We start from the raw sequence: 14110 nt of genomic DNA, 5'->3' as shown, positions 1-14110 counted from the left end.
TACTGTAAAAACATCAGAGTCCCCACTGTATAGACCAGACATGGGCAAACCCCGGCCCGCGGGCCAAATACGGCCCGTTATGCGTTTCAATCCGGCCCGCCGAACTTATCCAATAAGGCTAGAAAAAAATTTAATATTTTTTTTTTTGTTCAGCTCAGTGGGCGAGTGGTTAGAGTGTCCGCCCTGAGACTGGGAGGTCGTGGGTTCAATTCCCGGCCGGGTCATACCAAAGACTATAAAAATGGGAACGATTGTCACTCTGCTTGACACTCAGCATTAAGGGTTGGAATTGGGAGGTTAGATCACCACATGATTCCCGAGCGCGGCGCTGTTGCTGCTCACCGCTCCCTCAGGGGATGGGTCAAATGCGGAGAACAAATTTCGACCCACTTAGATGGGTGTGACAATCAGTGGATCTTATCTTATCTTATTGGATTTGGACATTTACAGCAGGAGACGGCACGGTTTTGTGTTGAACACAGCAATAATGTCCTGATAGTCCAGAGAATCGGTCAATTCTTTTTTGAAAGAAAGCAGGGACAAAGAGTTCAGTCTATCAGTCAACATTGTGGCACTGTTGCGTGTTTTGATCCTTTTGACAGCTGAAGATAGTCTTTCTACATGTTGTCATGGGTGAGGTGAGGAGCGTGCATGCAGGAGACTGTTGATATTGGTGAATACATCCCCGGGGCGTGCGTCGAGCACTTCTATGAGCGTTTCCTCGTTGGCTTTTGGCTTCTTTTTCAGCTGCTGCACAAACACCGTGTGCTATGCGTCCCCCACGGAGATGGAAAAGTGGTCAGAGACGGATTGGATGTACGCGCTTTGTCCTCAGCGCGTGACAGGCAGCAGCGGCTATCATGCAGCCGCATGTGTCACACGTACTGTGGGCCCGGGTTAAAAATGGGTGGGCCAATGGAAAAAAATTCTTTAACTTTACGCCTTGAATTGAAATCTATTAATAATAGATGCAGTCACCAGGTATGACAGATACCGTGTATGTGCTATTATAATTATTTACATTTCTCCTCCCACTTTGCCAAATAGTGTGTAAATGCCGCATCTTGCATATTCATTGAGGCAAACATACTACCTGGATTAGGGCTATTTTATAATAATCATAATAATAATAATAATAATACATTTCATTTAAAAACAGCACCTTTCAGAACACCCAAGGTCACTTTACAAAGCATAAAAACACAGCAAAAGTTGAGCTAAAACAATAAAAATGAAGCTATTGGAAAAGCTGTTTTAAATAAGTGGATTTTGCACATTTGAAAAACGCAGTCCTTAGTGCACACTATAAGTAAATTGGGTTGTACATTTATCTGTGTGTTTTTACTGTGCTATGAGGTCCAAATGCTCCTGGTCCGGCCCGTCTGTCAAAATTCCAAACCCATTGTGGCCCGGAAGTCAAAAAGTTTGCCCACCCCTGGTATAGACAGTAACTAGGCTTTACATGATCAAGATTTTTGGGGCCAATCGCCGAACAGCGAGTTTATAAAACGATAACCGATCTGACCATAAGATGGAGCAGCATGTCTACTTAAATAACTTATTTACTGTTTTTTAATAAATCTATTTATTGTATTTAAAAGAGGACAGTGTACAATAATTAGGGATGCACCGAAACAAATTTTTTGGGCCGAAACCAAAAACCGAAAATGAGAAATGCTTGGCCGAAAACCGAAACACTGGGGAAAAAAATAATCACGCTATTTTTTTTTTATTATCATTGCATTTATTATAATTAATTAAAAATATAATATTATTATAAAATATTTAGGCCTATTTAGCACAGGCATTTTAACAAAGCACAATATAAATTGAAATGCGTCCACACCAGAGACATGTTGGCGAATGGTAAACATCAAACGCGGGGTGAGCAACTGAGCATTTTCTGGCTATGCAATTGCACTTTAAAGTCAATGTACAGTACTTCGCACCGGCGGACACGGATGCGTGCGGTGCGGATGACACATTTGTAGGCTATTTAGAGTGGGACACGGTGCAGCGCACTTAAAATCGGCACATTCACATATTCACCAACGTTTAAAAATAAATACATTTCTTGGCACCAGCCAATCGGCTTTGGGTACGGACTGCAAAGTCACACACAGCGTCCTGTACGGATCTGTAGTCACCCGGAGATAGTGGTAAGTGTTTACTTGTTTAAAACGGTTGATAGCAATAGTGCTAAAGTATTTAGCATGGCCACCAGAATGCAAGTGAAAAAGTGGAAGCGCTCAAGGGGCTCGTATCAAAGAAAAAAAGGAAGGTGCTGCATGAGAAAGAGCGGCTCACTGTAGTGCAGTACTCGGCAGCGCTCTCTTTTTTGACATCATTTACCAAGCTACCCTCTCCTTCTCCGGTGTGCACAATGGAGCTGCCGGTACTCACAAACGCCAGCGAGCAGCAAGGCAGACACTCACTCCCGCGTTTGGTGTTTAATTCAGACACCTGCTTGTAGCGTTTTGTTGTTCTTGTTGTTTTAGCTTGCGTCACCACAACATCCTCTTTTATTTTATTTCGGTCCAATGCCGAAAATTTTCGGTGGCCGAATATTCGGTGCATCATTAATATTAATGAACATTTACTAAATATGCCAGATTATTTTTGTAATCCCATTGCAGGTTGTGACATTTTTAGTAAATTTGTGTTCAAGTAAACTTGTGTACTGTTTACTGAGCACTATCAGAAGTATTCTCAAGCATTTTTTTAAAATGTTTAACTATCTTTGCAATGCCTCAAGTAAACAAGCAGTGTGATTTGAATAACAATATCAAAAAAAAGTTCAAAAACAAATTCAAAGTTTCAAAAGAAAATACACCTGACTATTACAGTACATCCTAACAAACCTGATAGTAGTAGTCATCCAGGAAAGGGTCAGTACTTTGAAGCTGCATCATTTGGATTTTAGTGACCCATTCCTTCTCTTTCTGAGTCATCAGGTTACTGTATGGGTCCCTGCTGCGCCAGTCCCCTCCTGTTCTGCTTCGGTCTCTTTAGGGAGGGGAAATTATATGAAGCAGATTGGCTTTATGAAACATGCATTGTCAAAAAGCACATTCGCACTACAGACAATTACATACCCGGGCCTGTTTTGCATCCGCTGGGTAAGTATGCGCCGGTGTTGAGGATGGAGATGAGTGGTGTTGTGCCGGATGGGCGGCATGTGGTTTGGATAGCTATGAGGATGCGGGGGACCCATTCGATGACCGTGTGTAGGGTGTGGGCCACTGAAAAATGGTCTGAAACCACCCCCGGCTGGTAACAAAGGGGGCACCGGACCACCACGGGGAACTCCGGCCACCTAAAAGAGGGAAGAGCGTGATGTAATTAAAGAAGATCATACATACAGGATAGTACATATAGTACAGTGCATACAGTTGCAAGAAAAAACATGTGAACCTGGCTGAAAAAAAAATCATGTTCAGGAGAACAAATTAACTGCAGTTTTACGCATTTCATTTTACTTATTTATTTACTTATTTTGGTTTGTCAATAGGGATGTTATTATGGCCTCAGATGCCTCAGAAGATGAATTGCAAGCTGAATGTGATCTTCAAAGTTCAGGCTGATTTCATCTGTTGAGAGGTCAAACTTCCAAAATATTTAAAAGGGTTCAATTCGAGGACGATGGCCTTACCCGAGATTGGAATTGACTTTCCACTGATATTTAAACAGCTCCTGAAAATTTCAGGTTCATATCTTTTTCCTAAGGTACTGGTTGCTATGGACATTTGAAAGATGCAAGTACCAAAACTTTAAACCCCTTTTTCTCAAAACTAGGGATTTCAACCTTTCAACATTAAAATTGCTGTAACTTTGTCCATTTTTGATATACATCCATGTATTATATACCATTTTAAAGGGAATTGAGTGCAGAATTTGAATATATAGAAATTGTATTTATTTTTGGCACGAGGACCCTTTTGCCAGAGTCTCGGGAAAGCTGAGACCTGATAATGCCATCATGGATTATTCACAATAATGTTTGGAAAGACCAGGTGATGTCACTCTTAAAGGTTTTAAATGCTCAGACTCATCTGACCTTGCGCCCACAATCAGTGAAAACTATTAACAAAAAAAACATGAACAACTGAACACTGAAACTAATTCAGTCTCGCAAAGCAGGAGAAGGCTATAAGAAGATAGCAAAGCGTTTTCAGATGCCAATATTCTCTATTTGGTATCGAATTAAAAAATGTAGACAGAACAACGTGCAGGATTGTGAGAAAAGCAAGTCAAAACCCATGTTTAACTGCACGATGCCTCCAGAAAGATGTGGGAGACACTGGAGGAGTGCTAACTATTCCACTACCAAGAGATACTTGCAAATATGGTCCAGAAGAAAACCTCATCTGCATTCTCACCACAAAAAAATGTGAATTTGCAAATTAACATACAGAAAAGCCTGATGCATTTTGGAAACAAGTTATGTGGACCGATGAGGTTAAAATAAAACCTTTTTTCCTTGGCGTGTTCATGCAAAACAATACCAAGTTTTACCTGGGGTGGCCAAAATTTCAATCCCCACTCTATTGTCACATTGATGAGATTCTATGCAGAAATCCAGGTAAGTAACTCCATTTGTGATCTTAAGCTGAAGCAAACTTGGGTTTTGCAGCAGGACAACAATACAAAACACACCAGCAAACCAACTTCTGATTAGCTTTAATTTAAATAAATAAATCATGAAATTAAAGTTTTGGAGTTGGCTGGTCAGAGTCCAGAGTTGAATCTGATGAACATGCCATTTGTGCTTGAAAACCCTTCATTGTTGCTGAATTAAAGCAATGTTGCAAGGACGAGTGGGCCAAAATATCTCCACAGAGATGTAAACGACTCATTGCCAGTTATAGAAAATGCTTGATTTCATTGTGGCTGCAGAGTGTGGCACAACCAGTTATGAGGTTTAGTAGGCATTCACTTTTTCACACAGGCGGTAGGCTTAATTTACCCCCCACACACACAAAGATTAAAAAATAAAATAAAAAATACCATATAGAAACTGCATTTTATGTTTACTTAGGTCATTTATGTTGGATGTTTATTTCATTTTAATGATCGTAAACATTGAAGTGGGCAAAACTGCAGTAAAATAAGATTTTGAGAGAGGAGAAATACATTGATAATTTTCACGGCGCTGTACGTAATAATTATATACTATGCTGTAAACACGAAAAACAAAACATTTACATATATAGCTCTATAAACTGACCTGAGAGTTGAGAAGCTGGGCCCGTTGAATCTGTGACAGTACTGGACTGATTCCTGGAGGAAATGGTCCACGACACAGTGGCGAGTTCTAGTGGTGGAAGGTTAAGAGTGGGTGGAGTGAAAGGTAAAAATAAAAATAATAGGGAATACATTTTCAGTGGCAAAATGAAATAATTGTAACATTAACTTAAATAATTGATCAGGTTTTTTGTATTTTGTGAACCATAAAATGAACTACAGTGGGGGATTAAAGCTGAGTAGGTAATCACAGCATGTGACTTAACAGACCAATCACGAGTGATACTACACCTAACCACCTCGGCGAGGCAAGAATTTGTGACATGTGCGCACCATGCGTAGCAGAGGGGTCACAAGCTACGGTGCTCATCACGCCGTCGATCATGTGATAGCACGGCGGCAGTTGACATCCGAGCAAACAAAGGAGTGTAAAGCAGGCTTTAGGTGCAAAAACATTTGAGTGGGGCATCCGCATTTGATATAGTAAGTGATTAACATCCTAAATATATATACTATATATTTTTTGTTTTAGTTCAAAATGAATCATGTCAGAAAAGTAGTGTGGCATTGAAACCCATTAAGAAGTGTGTGTGTGGGGGGGAGACTTACAGCAAAATTGAGCAGAGCGTTGGGTGACAAACGTTCAGGGAAAGGAGGAGGGTATCTGTGCTGGATCGGGGCTCTCACATGAACTGCTGTGGGATGATGAATCTTCACATACACAAACACAGATAGAAAAAAAGACCACCATTACTGTGTAGATAAAACAGAAGAGCCGGGTTTGTGAAAAATTACGAATCTGTCAAGAACAAGAAATATGAATATGATGGAGAGGTTAGTTTAGCTATCTTAAAACACTAGCATCCAAATTATCAGATGACAGACATAATTTCTGTAAATAAAGCTTTTAGTTAGCTCATACATGTGCATGTTCTTACAACATTTATTGTCTTTTACAAAGACAAAACGAGGAAGAAAAAGAAGGAAAGAGCTGGGAGCTGTGATCTACTTTTTACCTGATGATTTAAGGAGTGACCCATTGGTTGTTTGGGCGGAGTCCCAATAGGCACTGCCCTGACTGGAGGGGAGCCAATCACAGGAGAAGAGGAGCGTGGAGGTGGAACCCTCTCTGACAAATCCCGTACTTCATCATTCTTCCCCTGAGATGGACGTTTTGGAAGTCCCACCTCCTTTATTATTGACATTAACGGACTATCCTGAAGAGGCAACCACAAACCACCATAGGGTATTAATACCACAATAACAGTAATTTATTAACACACAACCTGTGTGTCAGATTGCTTTTGAGCAGAGGTGTCAATTAGTCATTTTAGTTTAGGGGCCACAATCACCCCAATTTATTTTCAAGCCGGCCAGACCAGTATAGTTTATTTGTGGCTTAATACGCCATAAATAACTAAGCAAATTGCTCCTATTGTTTCAGTGCAAATAGTAAAAGTACAAATTGAGAATGTTAACAATAATATTATCCTGCTGCAAATCATTGTCTTCATTGCAATGGCGGCCAAAATGTAGTGTCAGTAGTGCCGCCACGATTTGTGGTGGCCGTGGCTCAGGGAGTAGAGACAGTCGTTCAGTAACCAGAAGGTCGTCTGTACGATCCCCGCTCTCCCCAAGTCATGTGTTGTTGTGTCCTTGGGCAAGGCACTTCACACACATTGCCTCCAGTGCTACTCACACTGGTGTATGGAAGGTGCGAATGTCTAGTGGTGGTCGGACACTGGCCGCCACGCTTCCGTCAGCCTGACCCAGGGCAGCTGTGGCTACTTAAGTAGCTTACCACCACCACAGTGTGAATGTGTGATATCCATTCTATTGTAAAGCGTCTTTGAGTATCTACAAAAGCACTATATAAATCTGATGCATTATTATTACTATTATCCAGTAGGAAAAAAAATCATCCTCACGGGTCAGAAAGGACATCAGACGGGCCAGTTCTGGCTGTGGGCCGTACGTTTGACACCTCTGAGACTACTCAACAACTAATATTTAAGATTAAGATTCACTGATTGTCACACCCACTTAAGTGGGGCGAAATTTATTCTCCGCATTTGACCCATCCCCTGAGGGAGCGGTGAGCAGCAACGGTCACGCTTGGGAATCATTTGGTGATGTAACCCGCCAATTCCAACCCTTAGAGTGTCAAGCAGGGAGGCAAATGGGTCCCATTTTTACAGTCTTTAGTATGACCCGGTCAGGGATTGAACTCACAACCTCCCAGTCTCAGGGGGGACACTCTACCACTAGGCCACTGGTTTACATTTACTATTAGAATGTTCAAGCTTGTTAAGCTGACGTGGTTTCATGTGTGCGGACTGAAACAAAATGCAACATTTACCATGAAAACCTTTTTCCTATAAAAGTTGTCCCATATGAAATTTAATTCTGCAATCTTTCTATTAAGACCCGTTATTATTTCTTGACCATTCACAAAAAATAGCAGACATGCATTGCTTTTGCTGTTGCTAAAGAATTGAAATCTAAAATAATGGGCTCTTGATCGAGAACAGATTGAAAAGAAAAAAAAATACTCACCTCCATGTGTGTAACTAATGCGGGAGCAACACTGACTGGTCCAAAACCCATACTGTTCTCCCAGATATTGCGCGAGTTCATCTAAGAGCGAGGAGGCAAATAAATAAATAAAATGAACATTACAGAATACAGTTTTAGCAATAACAGTCTATTCTTTTGCAGGATAGGGCAGGGGAGGGGAGTGGGGTCATGCGGTAAGTATCAGACATGGAACAGCAAGCACCAAATTAGGGGTGTGTAACTCTCCAATAAGACATTTTCTTTGCAGAGGCAATCCGCTAATCTTTTTACCTCCACTTAGCAATACAAACCCAATTCGAATGAAGTTTTAAGGTTGTGTTAATTTAAACATAAATAAAAACAGAATATAACGATATGCAAATCATTTTCAACCTATATTTAATTGAATACACTACAAAGACAAGATATTTAATGTTGAAACTTGAGTATTTATTTTTTTTAAAGAAAAAAATTCATTTAGAATTTTATGGCTGCAACACGTTCCAAAAAAGCTGGGACAGTGTCATATTTACCACTGTTACATCACCTTTTCTTTTAACAATATTGGATCAGCGTTTTGGCGTCGCTCACCAGGGTGCACATCGGCTGCAAAGTCGCCGTGACTCAGTGAGATACTAGTTTGCTCACGCAAAATAAGATTTGGTGGTAGGCTTGCGGAGTCTCTCGGAGTCAAGTTAACATAGTGCATGTGCTTCAAAATGCACAAGCTTCAGCTGCATTCTATTATATAGCGACATCTAGTGGTCAACTTTTACACACTGTCACTTGAACATTCTTCTTCTGTTCTAAATCTCATAAGAACATCACAGTGCCCCATCACTGGTAAGCTATTTTTAGAACAGAATTGTGAGCTACTCATGTTGCTGTTGGCACTAGTATTATTATTCATTTATTTTTGGTAAGGGCAATGCACTAACAGAGCAATAACGTATTTTCCTTACTGGAGGAGCCGGCGGCCACCTCTGTGCATAACTCAGCCCTCTTTTAATTGGAGCCAAAAACTCTGCACGCTCTGCTTAGACCCCCCCCCCCCCCCCCCGCAAAAAAAAAAACACACACACACACCCCTTGTTGGGAAACACTGGTCTTGTCTATATGGAAGTATCTTTTTAAAGTAATGTTCTAGGAGTGAATAGAATTACTATTAAAAAAAAAACTAATTCCCATTGTTGTACATGCAGGCGGATCTAATGTGGCATAATTTGCAAGTCATAATCAAGTGGAGATTTTCACCTAACCATAGCAATGTGACCATTTGCACAATGAGTACAGTTTAACACTAACCTGGCCAATGGCACCAGGGACAGAACGAAGTAAATGTTGCTGCTGTTGGTAGGTGAGCATTGGCGAGGGATGATGGCCTGGAATTGTGCAAGAAAATAAATCAATAAACAGGTTATATAATTTTACCAGATTTACATCATACTAAATGAAATTGTCATGGGTGACACTGGAACTGACAACACACACTTGTATCTTTGTTTTTAGGCCTCACCTGAAGTGGAGGGCCCAGGAGGCCGTTGGTGCTGATGGGGCAGCTGGTGGGGGTGAGTTGAAAGTGAAATGGGGGGAGGTTGGTGCAGGACTTTGGCCCTTGAGTCATGTTCGAACTTTTGGTTTGGGGGAAAAACAGACCTCTCTGCTGCCCCGACTCCAGCAATAGCCGGGTCAGCTTCCAGGACTAGTCTTGCTAGCGACTCAGCCAAGTCACCTTCCCTTCTTCCATCTTCCACATCTGATAGTAAATGACAGGAAAACACAGGGTTCAGGTTCAGACTTTTGCTTACAAACAAGTGCTTGAAAAAGTATTCATACCCCTTGAACTTTATCACATTTTGTAACATACATTACATACACAAACCTAAATGTATTTTGTTGAGATTTTGAGTAGCATGCAATTGTGAAGTGAAATGAAAAGCTTTCACGATTTTAACGCAACATAAATTGGAAGTGTCGCGTGCATTACTTGTATTCTGATACCCTAAAATACAATCCAGTGCAATCAACTGCCTTTGGAAGTCTGCTAATTATTAAATACAACCCATCTGTGTGTAATTTGCTCAGTTTAAATACACTTGCTCTGTGAAGGGGTCAGTGGTGTGTTAAAGAATGCTAGTGAACAACAGGATCATGGAAACAAAGGAACTCACCAAATGGCTAAAGGATAAAGCCCATTTCACACCGCATTCAGATGAGTGCAGCGTGCCGTCGTCAAACCCATTTAATGTGTATGTGGTGAAGTGCGAGGATGACGGAACATTGCGATGCTGGCGGCACGGCGGGACAAGAAGACTTCAGCCGCGACTGCAAAGTACCTCAAGAAAATTCGCTCTATTCAAGAGCGGCGACGCTGTGATGCCACACAAAGGTCTCCAATGACAGAGGAGCTGGAAGACTAATCCAATGCCATTTTGGCGACTCACGCACATAACGGCATGATCGCGTCCCGGCACAGGCGCACAGTGGGAGAGATGAAGACGGGATCAATTGAACTGTCCAAGCTTGCACACTCCCAGCACGTGTGGTTCTGCCATAACATTTCATGAGTGGCGTGTCTCGGCCACTGTTTTTGCAGGGATTTAATTTCAAAATATGAATTGCCGTTGCATCATGTGGCGAAGTCGCAAAGTACAGCCCATCAATAGTACAAAAGCTTTCACTTATAGACGATAAAGCTATTTCTGGCTTTAAATCATCGAGACACAGCTGGCCGGCCAGCGTCAAGACAAAGACACACAATATATAAAGTACAAACAATTTGCATTCTCCACCAACATTAAACCATATTTACAATTTCATATGGACCACCATGGATGAAATTAGGGCTGGGTATCGATTCTAATTTCCTCAATCGATTTGATTTCGAGTCACAAGAGTTCAGTTTGATATGATTTTGATTTTTCCCGATTCGATTCACTTGACTTCAATAAGATATTGATTAATTATGGAACATCAATTCTTCTCAACTCATTTGCTCCCCAAAACGTATAAATACATTCTCTTTTAAATGTTTTAAGTGTCCCAAAGATGTATTCATATATTTGTTTAATGTTTTTTTTTATGCTAGAGCATACAGAAGGCTTTCATGCAGCCTCTCAACTGCAAAGAACTGTTGAACAAATAGTAGTTATTACACAAACGGTCAGCAGGTGGCAGCAAAATAAAATAGACCAGCCAGGGCCATGTTGACAAAAAGCTTATTACTCACATTTCTAAATAGATTTGTGAATAATGACTTGAAAAAATACACAGACCGAGCACCAAGTGAAGCAGGATTACTTCCGACGATTGCGGTGAGTACACAGAGTCCTTTTCATTCAGTGTATTTTTGTGAGGCTTGACATTATCAAGCATTCGCTGAAAGTGCTGAAGCACTCGCCAAAAGGTGGGCATCGTCATTGATGGGAATTGACGATTGACGGAAGTGCCCACCTTTGGTTATAATCACTTAAATGTTACACAAACATTGACATCAGCAAGGATAAGATTAAAATATTTTCATAGTTCAAATTCAATAATTGTAAATAAAAATTAAAAATATTCTGAATTGTCTTAAAGTGCAATAAGTCACGTCTTTCATAAATGTTAGAAAAACCTTTTAAATTTATGAGAACAGCACATTTCAAGACAATTCTATTTTCTTAAGAATTTATGGGAAAAGGAGATATTAAAATAATCAATTCATAGTTTAATGAATCGATATCGGGCTCAAAAAGTAAACTCTGTTCGATATCGATTGTTGTTGTTTTTTTAAACCCATCCCTAGATCAAATATTGCAATCACAATTTTGCGAACGGCACGTGAGGCTCGCCGCGAGGGCTCATTCTTTCTGAATGGACAGCTCAGTGTCATTCATTTGTCCGACTCTCCAAGTCAACGGCTCGTCATCATCAACTCTCCGGCGTCCGAAGGCTTTCGGCGGCCACCGAAGCCGCCATTCCTGAGGCGGGATCCATAACCATGGGCTGGGGTGCGCTGTTGAATTGTTGGGCCTGACTGCAATGCGCTCAGTATGGCTAAAAACTAATTTGCTGCTAAACACCATGAACCAGAGCAGAATCAGAGCACACTTAAGTCAACGGTGGTTTTCTATTATTTATTTATTTATTTTTTTTTACATGTTTTTAAGATGCACAAATACATCCGTGATTTTCACGTGTTTTTCAGACCGACAAATTTATCCACCATTTAATTTTTATTTTATTTTATTTCGTGTGTGCATTTTGGCGACTTAAATGTGCGTTTGTGGATCGTCGCACACTAGGTGTGTTAGAAAAAATCGATTTGGCAATATATCGCGATATTACAGCGCACAATTCTCGAATCGATTAGATATGCGGCCGAATCGATTTCTAAACATAAATTTTTTATGGAAATATTCAACAAAACGTTACTTAGAGTTAGGATTCACACATTAAGCATGGAAGAATGTTATATTAATGGAACATTAAGCCTTAATATATTTATTTCAGTGCTGTTCAAATATGAAACAGACTGCAACCTGTTTGTTAAATGCAGTGGCTCAATTATAAGCCTGAATTTTCAGATAAATAAATACATTTTCATACAAATCTTACAGTGTACATACAGTTTACTGATTAGTATTTTCTAAATTTGAGTAAAAAATAAAAATCGCAATAATGACTTTTTAGATTTGTACCGGGATTAATCGGTATCGAATCGAATTGTGACCCATGAATCGTGATACGAATCGAATCGCCAGGTACTAGGCAATTCAGAACCCTATCGCACACGTATTAATTATTTTGACAAATGTCACCTTTCAAGATATTCTCATGCACACACACACACACACACACACACACACACACACACACACACACACACACACACACACACACACGCACACGCACACGCACACGCACGTTTCTCCTTCGTCCATGAGAAAGCAGTGTTGCTGTCTCTATTAAACAGAACTACCTGTCTCCTATTTTTCATTTAAAATTGAAAAACGGAAAACGAACCTTATCTGATCCTCTATTATGTGTTTATTTTACACAAGTCGGGGTTGGTTGGATTGGGGGGAAATACGACCCTAATTTTTTTCCCCTCAAGTTTACGCTGCCTTGATAAGGCGTTCTTCATCTACCGTTAAATTTGATTCTAATCTGCTAAAGCAGCAGGGGTCAAAAAGGTAATAATAAAAGGCAAAACAAGCTCAGGGGAAACAAATTATGGTCGTACAAGGTTGCAGGCTTATTTCTATTGAGGTTTTCTTTTATTTTGACACGTTTTAAGGACATTTCTTTTCCTTGATATAACTAACCTGACTGATGTATGCCAGAAGAAGAGGAGTGGTGAGGTAATGGGAAGGCTGAGTGAAAGGGAAGATTGCCCACGGCAGATGTGACATAGGTGGACGATGAATCCTCAACTGCTCCTAAATTTGTTTCATCTTTCACCACCACTCCTAACCCAAGCCCCTCTCCAAGTTCATCTCGCTCATCAAGCCCAGCAAGGCGCTTATGTTCCTCTTGCCAGTCATCATCTGGAAGAAGAGATGAGCCAAATTAGTGGTTTGATATTGTGCGTCACCGACACTCGTGTTGTAAATAGGACAATATTCTTATTTGCAAATATTAGATTTCTAGGGGGAGGTTACAGTAAGTGACTGATGTACTGAAAAAGCATAACTAACCTATAGCCCCAGCCCCAAAGGTATCATCGTTAAACTGGTCAATTTCATCTTCTTCCTCAGCTAGTCCGTCATCTTCCTCCTCCAACGTACAGTCTTCATCCAGGGACTGGAAAATAAAGGCAGAGAAGGGAATTGAAATTGGATGTTGAAATCAGGTTAGAAACTGGGGATTAAGTGTAAAATGTTTGTTTGCAATACTTGAGCTGTTAGAAATATATCTCAACTTGCAGGTTTGTGCACCTGTTAACTGTACATTGCATACGCCAACGTTGTCACTTGTGATGCACCGAATATTTGGCCACCAAAATTTTTCGGAAAATGCTCAACCCTCGTTTGGTGTCACAAAACATGTCTGCGGTGTGGCCACATTTCAATTTATATTGTGCTTGGTTAAAATGCCAGTGCTAAATAAATATTTTATAATAATATTATTATTTTAATTAATTATAATAAATGCAATGATAGTAAAAATTGGCATCATTTTTTTCGGTGTTTCGGTTTTCGGCCAAGCATTTTTCATTTTTGGTTTCGGCCAACCATTTTCATTTCGGTGCATCCCTACTCGTCACCCAAGTTCTTCCAAATGGGGCTCGTTACTAACAGTGGCTAATAGGGCTGGGCGAATAGGG

At 40.4% G+C, this 14110-nt stretch overlaps 1 protein-coding gene across 4 annotated transcripts in view; it reads right to left on the bottom strand.

Moving 5' to 3' along the window:
- Positions 1-14110, bottom strand: part of patl1 (PAT1 homolog 1, processing body mRNA decay factor) — a 31420-nt gene that overhangs the window by 12672 nt on the left and 4638 nt on the right. For all 4 annotated transcript variants that reach the window (XM_077570697.1, XM_077570700.1, XM_077570699.1 and 1 more), the window contains exons 2-11: positions 13482-13587; positions 13110-13331; positions 9317-9556; positions 9106-9182; positions 7801-7881; positions 6261-6461; positions 5854-5955; positions 5228-5314; positions 3096-3316; positions 2862-3006 (exon numbers count right to left, since the gene is read on the bottom strand). In XM_077570697.1, coding sequence (XP_077426823.1) covers positions 2862-3006; positions 3096-3316; positions 5228-5314; positions 5854-5955; positions 6261-6461; positions 7801-7881; positions 9106-9182; positions 9317-9556; positions 13110-13331; positions 13482-13587 — 1482 coding nt within the window. The remainder of the gene's footprint in view (positions 1-2861; positions 3007-3095; positions 3317-5227; positions 5315-5853; positions 5956-6260; positions 6462-7800; positions 7882-9105; positions 9183-9316; positions 9557-13109; positions 13332-13481; positions 13588-14110) is intronic.

Source organism: Vanacampus margaritifer, chromosome 7 (genome assembly GCF_051991255.1).
Source record: "Vanacampus margaritifer isolate UIUO_Vmar chromosome 7, RoL_Vmar_1.0, whole genome shotgun sequence".
Classification (NCBI taxonomy): Eukaryota; Metazoa; Chordata; class Actinopteri; order Syngnathiformes; family Syngnathidae; genus Vanacampus; species Vanacampus margaritifer.
This window is presented reverse-complemented; position numbering and strand designations above follow the sequence as displayed.